Source organism: Poecilia reticulata, chromosome 21 (assembly GCF_904066995.2).
Source record: "Poecilia reticulata chromosome 21, P_reticulata-male-v2, whole genome shotgun sequence".
Lineage (NCBI taxonomy): Eukaryota > Metazoa > Chordata > Actinopteri > Cyprinodontiformes > Poeciliidae > Poecilia > Poecilia reticulata.
Genome location: NC_088850.1, coordinates 795007 through 808894, shown reverse-complemented (window position 1 = coordinate 808894; position 13888 = coordinate 795007). Strand labels below are relative to the sequence as shown.

Here is a 13888-nt window from a genome sequence, read left to right as displayed (position 1 = left end):
TTACTATAAATTAGCATTTTAGGTAATTTTGATGTAAAAGTTAAATCTAACAAACTGAATGGGGTACGTCAGTCTTGGTCACACGTTAGCGATAGCTTGCATGAAGTCATTTTAGCTAACCAGCATTTTAGCTAATTCTGGACATTTCTAAGATACGAACTGTCATGGAGATGTTTGAAGATTTTTAGGTTTTGAGCTCAAACTCGAGGCCAGCAGAACCAAATTCACATTTGGGTAAAAGTACAAACACTTTTGAGGATCCTTCCAGTTTTCTGAATATTTTCTCTCTGTTTGGTTTTTATTGCCCCTGAAAAATTAAAATCTTTTCATTATTTCTCACTAATTTAATTTCTCCTCCTGATGGAATAATCCAGTAATTATTTGCTCCAGTAAAGTCAGAGTTTCCCATCATGCTCTCTGTTTCTGTTCGCCTTTTTACCGGTGGCCCTGAGCGGGAGACAGCGCCCCCTGTGGCCCACAGCGGGAAACAGCGGCCCCTGTGGCCCACAGCGGGAGACAGCGGCCCCTGTGGCCCAGAGCGGGAGACAGCGGCCCCTGTGGCCCACAGCGGGAGACAGCGGCCCCTGTGGCCCACAGCGGGAAACAGCGGCCCCTGTGGCCCACAGCGGGAGACAGCGGCCCCTGTGGCCCAGAGCGGGAGACAGCGGCCCCTGTGGCCCACAGCGGGAGACAGCGGCCCCTGTGGCCCACAGCGGGAGACAGCGCCCCCTGTGGCCCACAGCGGATCTCCTCGGGTTATTTTGGGGATCAGCTGTTGGTCTCTCGTCAGCAGGTCCCTCCTCTTCCTCCTCTTCCTCCTCTGACCTTCCTCTGCCTGCGGAGCTTCACCTCCTCTCCTTCGCCACCCGGATCCTGGTGAGACTTTCTAACCTCTAAATGTTGGCTCAGTCCTGCTCCGGTTTTGTTTTCCTCGTTTGGAGAGTTTTTATGGAATCAGCTGCTTCATCACTTTGTTTCCTCCTGCAGATCCGATCTGCTTCTGTTTCACCAAACTGGATCTCAGTCGCTGTTTCCGGCCAATTTTAAGCCTACAGGCGTTTCTGCTGTGTGTTTAAATGTCTAAATATGTTTAAATATGTTTTAAAGTTTCGTCTGGGAACATTATCATCAGGTAAACAAGTTATTTATGAAGTTACTCTGTCAACAGGCCGTGATTGGTGGCTAACAGAGGAGTGGGCGGGGCCAAAACGTCTATGAGTCCAGGTTGGGGTCAAGGCTGAGGTCAGGGGTCGAGTCAGGGGTCAAGTCAGGGGGGATATTTGGATCTGAACCACACACAAAAAGTCAAATTCTCAGCAGGAGGTCTGGGCGTTTCCCTGACAACGAACCTGCTGCCGGCAGGCGGCCATATTAGGAGGCCCTGAGAATAGAAGACAGGCAGCAGGTGTGTGTGTGTGTGTGTGTGTGTGTGTGTGTGTGTGTGTGTGTGTGTGTGTGTGTGTGTGTGTGTGTGTGTGTCTGTGTGTGTGTGTGTCTGTGTGTGTGTGTGTGTGTGTGTGTGTGTCTGTGTGTGTGTGTGTGTGTGTGTGTGTGTGTGTGTGTGTCTGTGTGTGTGTGTGTGTGTGTGTGTGTGTGTGTGTGTGTCTGTGTGTGTGTGTGTGTGTGTGTGTGTGTGTGTGTGTGTGTGTGTGTGTGTCTGTGTGTGTGTGTGTGTGTGTGTGTGTGTCTGTGTGTGTGTGTGTGTGTGTGTGTGTGTGTGTCTGTGTGTGTGTGTGTGTGTGTGTGTGTGTGTGTGTGTGTGTGTGTGTGTGTGTGTGTGTGTGTGTGTGTGTGTGTGTGTGTGTGTGTGTGTGTGTGTGTGTGTGTGTGTGTGTGTGTGTGTGTGTGTGTCTGTGTGTGTGTGTGTGTGTGTGTGTGTGTGTGTGTGTGTGTGTGTGTGTGTGTGTGTCATGGCTAATTTTAAACCTGACAGATAAAATAAGGAGAGCCGCCGTCAGAGCTGAGCTGAAAAACAGCAGCTGGACGTGGAGCAGAAATTAGATTTGACAGCGAAACAATAAGAGACGATAAAAACCATAAAACAATGAAAAGTTTTTAAAAAATGAGATGATAAAAAATGATAAGGCAATAAAAATGTTTAAAAACGATGAAAACAATAAGAGACGATAAAATCTGTTTCTCAGAGACCGAGGATGGAGACGTCAGTGGAAGCAGCCGAGCTGTTGGCGCCGTCGCCCCTGGAAACCGGGAATTTGGACGGAGACTCCGCCTCCTCGGCGACCTTTGACCCCCTGGAGGAGTTCAGCCGGCGGCTGCAGGACATCCTGAGGACGCACGGCTCGGCCGACGGCCTCCTGGACAAACCGGTGGGTCCGGCGACGCCGCGTCCGCCCGCTGCCGCTCAGTCATGATGTTTGTGCTGTTCGGTCCGACAGGTCGCCATGGACACCGAGACGGAAAAGACCCCAGAGGTCAAAGGTGACATGGAGACAGGTGAGACAGCCTGAGCTTTTCCTGACATGAAATGTCGAGTCAGACAAACAAATTACAGCGAAAAGTTATAAATTAATCTCTGAGTTTCAAAAGGAAAATATTTTCTTCCAGCAATTTTTGTCACTTTGAAACTCAGAAATTTCCACAATTTTTCTAGAAAATGTCTGAAATTGATCTAAAAATGTTTGATTTTGTTGGGTAAATTGTCTTTCTGTCTTTAATGGCGCTGACCGCGGCGCAGACGTGTCCCTCATCCGGCAGCGCCTGACCCGCCTGCCGTCCGCGGAGGACAGACTGGAGGACCTGGCGCAGCAGTTCGCCGAGCTGGTGAGAACATTTCCGCTCTGCCGGCGGGGCTCCGGCGGCAGCGGCTCATCAGCGGCTGTGTCAGCAGGCGGCGCTGTGGCGCGGCGAGCAGCAGAAGAAGAGCGCGCTGCAGCAGAAACTCTGCCACCTGCTGGAGGAACGGCGCTGCAGCATGGCGGCGCGCAGCCAGCTGGAGGCGCTGTGCAGAGACCTGCAGGCTCACCACGGCGCGCTGCGGGTAGGACCGGCTTACCGAACCGACCAGAACCAGCCAGAACCATCCAGATTAAATGTGTCTGTAGGTTTGTGGTCCAGCAGCTATGAGCGGACCTGCGCTAATAACAAAGCTAATTATTAGTTTAGCGCTTTAGCGCTTTGCTAACTTTGGAAACAGGTAGCTTCTCCTAAATTAATTTAAAGAAACATAATAAAGTGAAGACATATAAACGTAAATTGAAATCTAAGGGCGTTGTAGAAATTGTGATTTTAACATTGAATTGGTTTATGGAGTTTTATTGATAATTGAAGATAAAACCTGGGTTGTAGATGTTTTTCAGTGTAAATATGATCAGAAGGTTCACAGCATATAAAAGCTCTTTACCTCATTTGCCATTAGCAGCCCTGAGGCGCTCCTTACCAGGCGTTTCTCCTGCAGGAGGAGACACTGCGGCGCTGCAGGGAGGACGAGGAGAAGCGGAGCGACATCACCAACCACTTCCAGGAGACGCTAGAGGAGATCCAGGCTCAGATCGAGCTGCACAGCGGGAGGAACGACAAGCTGCGGCAGGAAAACGCCAACCTGAACGACAAGCTGGAGAACCTCATGAGCCAGTATGAGCGGCGGGAGGAGGTGAGAGGGAGGAGGGAGGAGGTGAGAGGGAGGAGGGAGGAGGTGAGAGGGAGGAGGGAGGAGGTGAGAGGGAGGAGGGAGGAGGTGGGAGGGAGGAGGTGAGAGGGAGGAGGGAGGAGGTGAGAGGGAGGAGGGAGGAGGTGAAAGGGAGGAGGGAGGAGGTGAGAGGGAGGAGGGAGGAGGTGGGAGGGAGGAGGTGAGAGGGAGGAGGGAGGAGGTGAGAGGGAGGAGGGAGGAGGTGAGAGGGAGGAGGTGGGAGGGAGGAGGGGGGAGGGAGGAGGGGGGAGGGGGGAGGGAGGAGGTGAGAGGGAGGAGGGAGGAGGGAGGAGGGGGGAGGGAGGAGGTGGGAGGGAGGAGGGAGGAGGTGGAGGGAGGAGGGGGGAGGGAGGAGGTGGGAGGGAGGAGGTGGAAGGGACGAGGTGAGAGGGAGGAGGTGGGAGGGAGGAGGTGGAGGGAGGAGGGAGGAGGTGAGAGGGAGGAGGGGAGGGAGGAGGGGGGAGGGGAGAGGGAGGAGGTGGGAGGGAGGAGGTGGGAGGGAGGAGGGAGGAGGTGAGAGGGAGGAGGTGAGAGGGAGGAGGTGGGAGGGAGGAGGTGGGAGGGAGGAGGGAGGAGGTGAGAGGGAGGAGGGAGGAGGTGAGAGGGAGGAGGGAGGAGGTGAGAGGGAGGAGGGAGGAGGTGGGAGGGAGGAGGTGAGAGGGAGGAGGGAGGAGGTGAGAGGGAGGAGGTGAGAGGGAGGAGGTGGGAGGGAGGAGGTGAGAGGGAGGAGGGAGGAGGTGAAAGGGAGGAGGGAGGAGGTGGGAGGGAGGAGGTGGGAGGGGAGGAGGTGAGAGGGAGGAGGTGGAGAGGGGGAGGAGGTGAGAGGGAGGAGGGGGGAGGAGGGGGGAGGAGGAGGTGGAGGGAGGAGGGGGGGGAGGAGGTGGGGGAGGAGGTGGGAGGGAGGAGGGAGGAGGTGGGAGGGAGGAGGTGGAAGGGACGAGGTGGGAGGGAGGAGGTGGGAGGGAGGAGGGGGGAGGGAGGAGGTGAGAGGGAGGAGGTGGGAGGGAGGAGGGAGGAGGTGGGAGGGAGGAGGTGGGAGGAGGAGGGAGGAGGTGGAGGGAGGAGGTGAGAGGGAGGAGGTGGGAGGGAGGAGGTGGGAGGGAGGAGGGAGGAGGTGAGAGGGAGGAGGTGGGAGGGAGGAGGTGGGAGGGAGGAGGTGGAAGGGAGGAGGTGAGAGGGAGGAGGGGGAGGGAGAGGGAGGAGGTGAGAGGAGGAGGTGAGAGGGAGGAGGTGGGAGGAGGAGGGAGGAGGTGAGAGGGAGGAGGTGGGAGGGAGGAGGTGGGAGGGAGGAGGGAGGAGGGGGGAGGGGGGAGGTGGGAGGTGGGAGGGAGGAGGTGGGAGGGAGGAGGTGGGAGGGAGGAGGTGGGAGGGAGGAGGTGAGAGGGAGGAGGTGGGAGGTGGGAGGGAGGAGGGGGGAGGGAGGAGGGGGAGGAGAGGTGAGAGGGAGGAGGTGGGAGGGAGGAGGGGAGGGAGGAGGGGGGAGGTGGAGGGAGGAGGTGGGAGGGAGGAGGGAGGAGGTGAGAGGGAGGAGGTGGGAGGGAGGAGGTGGGAGGGAGGAGGGGGGAGGGGGGAGGGGGGAGGTGGGAGGGGGGAGGGGGGAGGGGGGAGGAGGTGAGAGGGAGGAGGTGGGAGGAGGAGGGGGAGGGAGGAGGAGTGGAGGGAGGAGGGAGGAGGTGAGAGGGAGGAGGTGGGAGGGAGGAGGTGAGAGGGAGGAGGTGGGAGGGAGGAGGGAGGAGGTGGAGGGAGGAGGTGAGAGGAGGGGAGGAGGTGGGAGGGAGGAGGTGAGAGGGAGGAGGTGGAGGTGAGAGGGAGGAGGTGGAGGGAGGAGGTGGAGGGGGGAGGGGGGAGGGAGGAGGGAGGAGGTGGGAGGGAGGAGGGAGGAGGTGAGAGGGAGGAGGTGGGAGGGAGGAGGTGGGAGGGAGGAGGTGAGAGGGAGGAGGTGGGAGGGAGGAGGTGGGGTGAGAGGGAGGAGGTGGGAGGGAGGAGGTGGGAGGGAGGAGGGGGGAGGGAGGAGGGGGGAGGAGAGGGAGGAGGTGGGAGGAGGAGGGAGGAGGTGGGAGGGAGGAGGTGAGAGGGAGGAGGTGGGAGGGAGGAGGTGGGAGGGAGGAGGGAGGAGGTGGGAGGGAGGAGGTGGGAGGGAGGAGGGAGGAGGTGGGAGGGAGGAGGTGGGAGGGAGGAGGTGGGAGGAGGAGGGAGGAGGTGGGAGGAGGAGGTGGGAGGGAGGAGGTGGGAGGGAGGAGGGAGGAGGTGGGAGGGAGGAGGTGGGAGGGAGGAGGTGGGAGGAGGAGGGAGGAGGGGGGAGGGAGGAGGGGGGGGGGGGGAGGGGGGAGGAGGTGAGAGGGAGGAGGTGGAGGGGAGGTGAGAGGGAGGAGGTGGGAGGGGAGGTGAGAGGGAGGAGGTGGGAGGGAGGAGGTGAGAGGGAGGAGGTGGGAGGGAGGAGGTGGGAGGGAGGAGGTGGGAGGGAGGAGGTGAGAGGGAGGAGGTGGGAGGTGAGAGGGAGGAGGTGGGAGGGAGGAGGTGGGAGGGAGGAGGTGAGAGGGAGGAGGTGGGAGGGAGGAGGTGGGAGGGAGGAGGGAGGAGGAGGGGGGAGGAGGTGGGAGGGAGGAGGTGGGAGGGAGGAGGTGGGAGGAGGTGGGAGGAGGTGGGAGGGAGGTGGGAGGAGGTGGGAGGAGGAGGTGGGAGGAGGAGGGGAGGTGAGAGGGAGGAGGTGGGAGGGAGGAGGTGGGAGGGAGGAGGTGAGAGGGAGGAGGGAGGAGGTGGGAGGGAGGAGGGAGGAGGTGGGAGGGAGGAGGTGAGAGGGAGGAGGGAGGAGGTGAGAGGGAGGAGGGGGGAGGGGGGAGGGAGGAGGGGAGGGGGAGGAGGGAGGAGGGAGGAGGGGGGGGGGAGGGGGGAGGGAGGAGGTGGGAGGGAGGAGGTGGGAGGGAGGAGGGAGGAGGTGAGAGGGAGGAGGGAGGAGGTGGGAGGGAGGAGGTGGGAGGGAGGAGGGAGGAGGTGAGAGGGAGGAGGGAGGAGGTGGGAGGGAGGAGGTGGGAGGGAGGAGGTGGGAGGGAGGAGGGAGGAGGGGGGAGGGAGGAGGGAGGAGGTGAGAGGGAGGAGGGAGGAGGGGGGAGGGAGGAGGGGGGAGGAGGAGGGAGGAGGGAGGAGGTGGGAGGGAGGAGGTGGGAGGGAGGAGGGAGGAGGTGGGAGGGAGGAGGTGAGAGGGAGGAGGGAGGAGGGGAGAGGGAGGAGGGGGGAGGGAGGAGGTGAGAGGGAGGAGGGAGGAGGTGAGAGGGAGGAGGTGGGAGGGAGGAGGGAGGAGGGGGGAGGGAGGAGGGGGGAGGGGGAGGGAGGAGGGGGGAGGGAGGAGGTGGAGAGGGGGGAGGGGGGAGGGGGGAGGGGGGAGGGAGGAGGGAGGAGGGGGGAGGGGGGAGGGGGGAGGGAGGAGGTGAGAGGGAGGAGGTGAGAGGGAGGAGGTGAGAGGGAGGAGGTGGGAGGGAGGAGGTGGAGAGGGAGGAGGTGAGAGGGAGGAGGAGGTGGGAGGGAGGAGGTGAGAGGGAGGAGGGAGGAGGTGAGAGGGAGGAGGTGGGAGGGAGGAGGTGAGGAGGTGAGAGGGAGGAGGGAGGAGGTGAGAGGAGGAGGTGGAGGGAGGAGGTGAGAGGGAGGAGGTGGGAGGGAGGAGGGAGGAGGGAGGAGGGGGGAGGGAGGAGGGGGGAGGGAGGGAGGTGAGAGGGAGGAGGGAGGAGGTGAGAGGGAGGAGGTGGGAGGAGGAGGGAGGAGGTGAGAGGGAGGAGGTGGGAGGGAGGAGGTGAGAGGGAGGAGGGAGGAGGTGAGAGGGAGGAGGGAGGAGGGAGGAGGGAGGAGGTGAGAGGGAGGAGGGAGGAGGTGGGAGGGAGGAGGGAGGAGGAGGGAGAGGGAGGAGGGAGGAGGTGAGAGGGAGGAGGTGGGAGGGAGGAGGGAGGAGGTGAGAGGGAGGAGGGAGGAGGTGGGAGGGAGGAGGGAGGAGGTGGGAGGGAGGAGGTGGGAGGGAGGAGGGAGGAGGTGAGAGGGAGGAGGGAGGAGGTGGGAGGGAGGAGGTGGGAGGGAGGAGGTGAGAGGGAGGAGGTGGGAGGGAGGAGGTGGGAGGGAGGAGGGAGGAGGTGGGAGGGAGGAGGTGAGAGGGAGGAGGTGGGAGGGAGGAGGTGGGAGGGAGGAGGGAGGAGGTGAGAGGGAGGAGGTGGGAGGGAGGAGGTGAGAGGGAGGAGGTGGGAGGGAGGAGGGAGGAGGGAGGAGGTGAGAGGGAGGAGGTGAGAGGGAGGAGGGAGGAGGTGAGAGGGAGGAGGTGGGAGGGAGGAGGGAGGAGGTGAGAGGGAGGAGGTGGGAGGGAGGAGGGGGGAGGGAGGAGGGAGGAGGTGGGAGGGAGGAGGGAGGAGGGGGGAGGGAGGAGGGAGGAGGTGGGGGGAGGAGGGAGGAGGTGGGAGGAGGAGGTGGGAGGGAGGAGGTGGGAGGGAGGAGGGAGGAGGTGAGAGGGAGGAGGGAGGAGGTGGGAGGGAGGAGGTGGGAGGGAGGAGGGAGGAGGTGAGAGGGAGGAGGGAGGAGGTGGAGGGAGGAGGTGGGAGGGAGGAGGTGAGAGGGAGGAGGGAGGAGGTGGGAGGGAGGAGGGAGGAGGTGAGAGGGAGGAGGGAGGAGGGGGGAGGGAGGAGGGGGGAGGGGGGAGGGGGGAGGGAGGAGGTGGGAGGGAGGAGGTGGGAGGGAGGAGGGAGGAGGTGGGAGGGAGGAGGTGAGAGGGAGGAGGGAGGAGGTGAGAGGGAGGAGGGGAGAGGGAGGAGGTGGGAGGGAGGAGGGAGGAGGTGAGAGGGAGGAGGTGGGAGGGAGGAGGTGGGAGGGAGGAGGGGGGAGGGAGGAGGGAGGAGGTGAGAGGGAGGAGGGAGGAGGTGGGAGGGAGGAGGTGAGAGGGAGGAGGGGGAGGGAGGAGGTGGGAGGGAGGAGGTGAGAGGGAGGAGGGAGGAGGTGGGAGGGAGGAGGTGAGAGGGAGGAGGGAGGAGGTGAGAGGGAGGAGGTGAGAGGGAGGAGGTGGGAGGGAGGAGGTGAGAGGGAGGAGGTGAGAGGGAGGAGGTGGGAGGGAGGAGGTGAGAGGGAGGAGGGAGGAGGTGAGAGGGAGGAGGTGGGAGGGAGGAGGGAGGAGGTGGGAGGGAGGAGGGAGGAGGTGGGAGGGAGGAGGTGAGAGGGAGGAGGGAGGAGGTGAGAGGGAGGAGGTGAGAGGGAGGAGGTGGGAGGGAGGAGGTGGGAGGGAGGAGGTGGGAGGGAGGAGGTGAGAGGGAGGAGGGAGGAGGTGGGAGGGAGGAGGTGGGAGGGAGGAGGGAGGAGGTGAGAGGGAGGTCTAGTTCGCGTCTCCTGCGGACTCCCCGCTGTGAAGCCGCTAACAGGTTCTCCTGCCGCCCTGCAGAGTCTGGAGAAGATCAACAACCATCACGACCTGCAGCACAAACTGACCGAAGCCAAACTGCAGCAGGTCAACGCACAGCTGGCCGAGGCTGAGGGCAAACACAGGCGGGAGAAGGAATACGTGAGTGATGAAGATGATGAGGATGAAGGTGGTGGTGATGATGATGAAGGTGATGGTTGTGATGATGATGATGATGATGATGATGATGATGATGGTGAAGATGAAGGTGGTGAAGATGGTGATGATGATGAAGGTGGTGGTGATGATGAAGATGATGATGATTAGCTAAACCTTTAGCTTGAAGCTAAACCTTTAGCTTGAAGCTAAACCTTTAGCTTGCTAATTAAAGATTTGGATGGAAACTGTGATATTTATGAATGAGTGAATATGACGCTAAAAATGAACCTCCATGTTTTCCTCTGACAGAATAAAATCTAATTATTTCTGTTAATTTTAATCTGTGTAATTTTACATTTGGTAGATTTATAAGAAACATGATTCTAATTATTACAGTGAATCAACGTACATTCATGCTGTCATGTCTTCATGTGACTGCAGATGATTATATGGTCTAACGTGTTTCCATATGTGCAGCAGACCCTGTGACTGAGTGACTGTGTGTCTCTGTTGCCGTAGTTGCTTAGAGAAGCTATTGACAAAACAAAGAAATGCTTCGCTATGAAGGAGCAGGAGCTGGCCATGAAGAAGAAGGTAAAGACCGTCGGTAACCGCCTCGTCTGTTTCTGTTCCCTCCGACCAGTTACTGGTTCAGGCCGCTGAGTGGAAACTGCAGGCTAAGACTCTCACACAGCAGGCGACTGTCATGCAGGCACAGGTGAATATTCACGGCCAGAACACCTGGACAGGTAGAGCTGCAGCTCCAGACTCTCTGCCCTCCAGACGGTTCTGATCCAACAGCAGAGGCTAAAATATCATCTGCCATTACAACAGTAAGGCACACTGAGAATAAAGGTGCTGTTTCCAGAATAAAGCTGCAATAATCCAAGAGTTAAGTTGTAATATCACCAGAATAAAATCATGTCAGTTGGTGATGAAGCTGTAAAAATGCTCTTCTTTACCCCAGCAGAGCAGCAAACTTACGGAAACGGACAAAATGTGGAACATGTTTGGTTCTGAGTTCAGCTGCCGAGTCCACATCGGTTTAAAACGGTATTTTATGGCCTGCAGCGCCCCCTGCTGGCCATGGCTGCAAACCTTCACACTGACATCCTGAACGGTCTGAAAATGTGCTGAAGGAAATGCTGCCCCCTTGTGGCGGTTCCCCTCATCTGCAGACAAAACCGAAGAAGGAGGCAGCAGAACTTCAGCGCCTTCAGAACCACGTTTTAATCAAACATGCATGATAAAAGCAGGAATGAGCAGCTCTCTGTGTGACGACGCCACAGCCTGGAAGTCCATCTTCAGCCCCAGGAAACTCCTTAAATCCTTAAAATCTCCTTGTTCACGTCTTTTTCTCCTCGTTGGTTCGCAGCTGGCGCTCTACGCTCAGAAGTTTGACGAGTTTCAGGCGACGCTGGCCAAGAGCAACGAGATCTATGTCCGCTTCAAACAGGAGATGGACAACGTGAGGCGTCCAGATCCATTCAAATCTGCTCACATTCTGTCGTTAGAGTCATAATGACAGCTGAATGTTTCTGTGTGTAGATGACTGAGAAGATGAAGAAGGTGGAGAAGGAGGCAAACCTCTGGAAGACCAGGTTTGAGAACTGCAACAAGACGCTGATCGACATGATTGAGGAGGTAAGCCGATTGGACCGGAGGTCAATCAGAGCCGACATGCTGAGAGGTCGATGTTCTGTAGATACTTTGGATCAATCATCACCCAGGACTCGGAGTCCCTCTGGTCTACAGCACATCTGCACAGGTTTCACTCTGAGCCCCACGTTGGGCACCGATCTGCAGAGGGCGCTGGTCAGTGGCAAAAAGATGGAAATGAAACCATCTGCTCCACATCAGGCAGCAGGGCAGACGGTGGAGCTGCATATAGAGATCCACAAACTCCCCCATGGTTACCAAAACCTTCCTGTGGAGTGAGTGAGTTTGAGACGCTTCCTAACCCGAGTACGTCTCTGACTCATCAAGCAACTTCCTCCTTCACCAGCGGAAACAGAGCCGTCAGATGTTAGCGGTTGGAGGATGTTCCCTTTCTCTCATGCTAAAGACCACGAGGCATTTCTCCCGCTAGCACCTCCCCAACCGAGCCGGACGTTCTAGGCAGACGGACCGGAGTTGAAGCGGACCAAACAGGGCTGGTGTGAATGCAGCACAGAAGGTCCTCATTGTGGACCACTTGGCTAATTAAATCCACTTATCTCAGAGGCTGGAACCCAACCCAGATATTAGATCTGGAAGTTTCTGCGATCAGACTGAGCTCCGTCAGCAGCATCGGTTAGCATTGGTTACCATTTTGTTTCTTCTTCTTCTGCAGAGAACAGAGAAAGGCAGAGAGTACGACCTGTTCGTCCTGAAGATCCAGAAGCTGGAGAAGCTCTGCCGTGTTCTGCAGGAGGAGAGGAAAGGACTCTACGACAAGATCCGAGAGGTCCGCCAGTCCAGCGCCGGCCTCCCGTCCAAGCTAGCCAACTTCACCGAGAACGCTGGAGTTCCTGAAGACGCTGCCATGCCGGACCTGGAGGGGCTTCAGGAGCTCCAGGAGGACGACCCGGTTCTGACGGAGAACATCGCCCGGCTGCGGCAGGAGCAGGCCAAGCTGCAGGAGTTCGCCGCCGCCCTGCTGGCCGCGCCGGGCGATAACGAGGAGCAGGACGAGAAAAAGGAGCAGAGCGCCGAAGATGATGTCATCGTCTCCGCCATCGCTCAGTTCCAAACCAGAACCGACGTCAAGGAAGGTCCGGCTTCAGCGCCTGGTCAGGCAGAAGGCGGAGAAGAGAAGGCTGAAGGTCCACCTGTGGTTCTGCTGAAGGCTCCAGAACCGCAGGTAACCGGGTCAGAACCAACCGACCCGGTTATGCCTCCGGAGGTGGAGCAGAGTCCGACACAAGTCAGAGAGGATGTCCAACAGCCAGCAACCTCAGAACCAGGCAGGGCAGATCCAGAACCAGAACCAGGCAGGGTGGATCCAGAACCCGGCAGGGCGGAGCCAGAACCAGGCAGGGTGGATCCAGAACCCGGCAGGGCGGATCCAGAACCAGAACCAGGCAGGGCGGATCCAGAACCAGAACCAGGCAGGGCAGATCCAGAACCAGAACCAGGCAGGGTGGATCCAGAACCAGGCAGGGCAGATCCAGAACCAGAACCAGGCAGGGTGGATCCAGAACCAGGCAGGGCGGATCCAGAACCAGGCAGGGCGGATCCAGAACCAGAACCAGGCAGGGACAGATCCAGAACCAGGCAGGGCGGATCCAGAACCAGGCAGGGCAGATCCAGAACCAGGCAGGGCGGATCCAGAACCAGGCAGGGCAGATCCAGAACCAGGCAGGGCGGATCCAGATCCAGAACCAGGCAGGGAAGATCCAGAACCAGGCAGGGCGGATCCAGAACCAGGCAGGGAAGATCCAGAACCAGGCAGGGCGGATCCAGAACCAGAAGCTTTAGAGACAGAACGTCTGAAGGAGACCAGTTTGGTGAAACCAGTCCTCCCAGTGGAAGAGGTTCTGGTCCAGCAGTTGCCCAGTGGGCCAGAACCAGGAGAGTCCAGTAAACCGTCTAACGGGTCAACCAAAGCAGCCGGCGGGAAGCAAATCCCCAAGAAAAAGAAGAAAAGAAACAGCAAGAGCAGCAGCTGAACCTCGAGCCGTGTGTGTGTGTGTGTGTGTGTGTGTTTGTAATACCTTGTGGGGACCATTTTCCTGACACTACGTTGTGGGGACCCACTGCTCCTTGTGGGACCGAAGTCTGGTCTCCACAAGGGGAAACTCTGTTTTTGGGTCAGGGGTCAGGACTACGGTGTGAATTGAGTTTTGGTTGGAGTTAGAATAAGATTTAGGCCGTAGAAATGAATGGAAGTCAATGGAAAGTCCCCACAAAGATAGCAATGAAAATGCGTGTGTGCGTTTGTAAAGGTCAGCTGTCCGAATGAAGACGAAGCTTGACCAGCTGGAGGAGATGCCTCACTACATTTACTGCATGTTTAGTGAATCTAAAGCCAGAGTTGGTATCCATGGCAACCGCAATCAATAAAGTGGATTTTTTAAAAACAACTTTGATGTTTTCTGTCTTTGCTGCCTGAACATCAAGACTTTTGACGAGAGTTTGCTGAATTCGCAGCCCTCTCGGAGAATCAAATTTAGATCTGAAGCTAAACATTTATTTTGTTAGCTAAATACTTAGCCAGCTAATTAAAACAAAGCAGTTTCTCAGCCATAAAGCTCTTTGTGCAGTAAGTTATACTTTTAACCCCTTTGAGTTGCCCTGCTGAAGTTTGGTGAAACACTTACGGAAGTAATATTCAGATAACTAGAACATTTCTGAAGAAGTTTAAACATGGCCTACCGAAGTGTGTCGGTTTGAACCCAGTTCCAGCATCGGTGTACTAATGCTGAAAATTAGCATCAATGCTAAGTTTAGCTAACATACTCAATAGCATGTGGAGTATCATTATCATGTTAACTTGCGTGGACTTACTCCATTCTGTATGCTAAAATTACTGTATAAACTAAATTAGCCAAAATGCTATGGTTAGCTTAAATGTTAGTAGCATGTGTGGTATCATCAGAATGTTGACTTGCATTGATTTACTCAATTCAGTATGATAAACATAGCTAATAAATCTAAATTTTAGGTAGAGTTAATGTTAGCATATGGGCTATCACTAGCACATGGAGCAACTAGCATGTTGACTCGACCAGTAGGGTGGAGAT

At 57.8% G+C, this 13888-nt stretch overlaps 1 protein-coding gene across 1 annotated transcript; it reads left to right on the top strand.

The window, feature by feature from the left end:
- Positions 1-752: 752 nt before the first annotated feature.
- txlnba (taxilin beta a) lies at positions 753-13225 on the top strand. The gene is given in 12 exon segments (XM_081602619.1): positions 753-876; positions 2145-2327; positions 2397-2454; positions 2696-2781; positions 2849-2998; positions 3416-3610; positions 9048-9167; positions 9684-9758; positions 10540-10632; positions 10713-10808; positions 11497-12402; positions 12404-13225. Coding segments are annotated over 11 exon segments (2364 nt in total). The 5' UTR covers positions 753-876; positions 2145-2153; the 3' UTR covers positions 12815-13225.
- Positions 13226-13888: the final 663 nt, after the last annotated feature.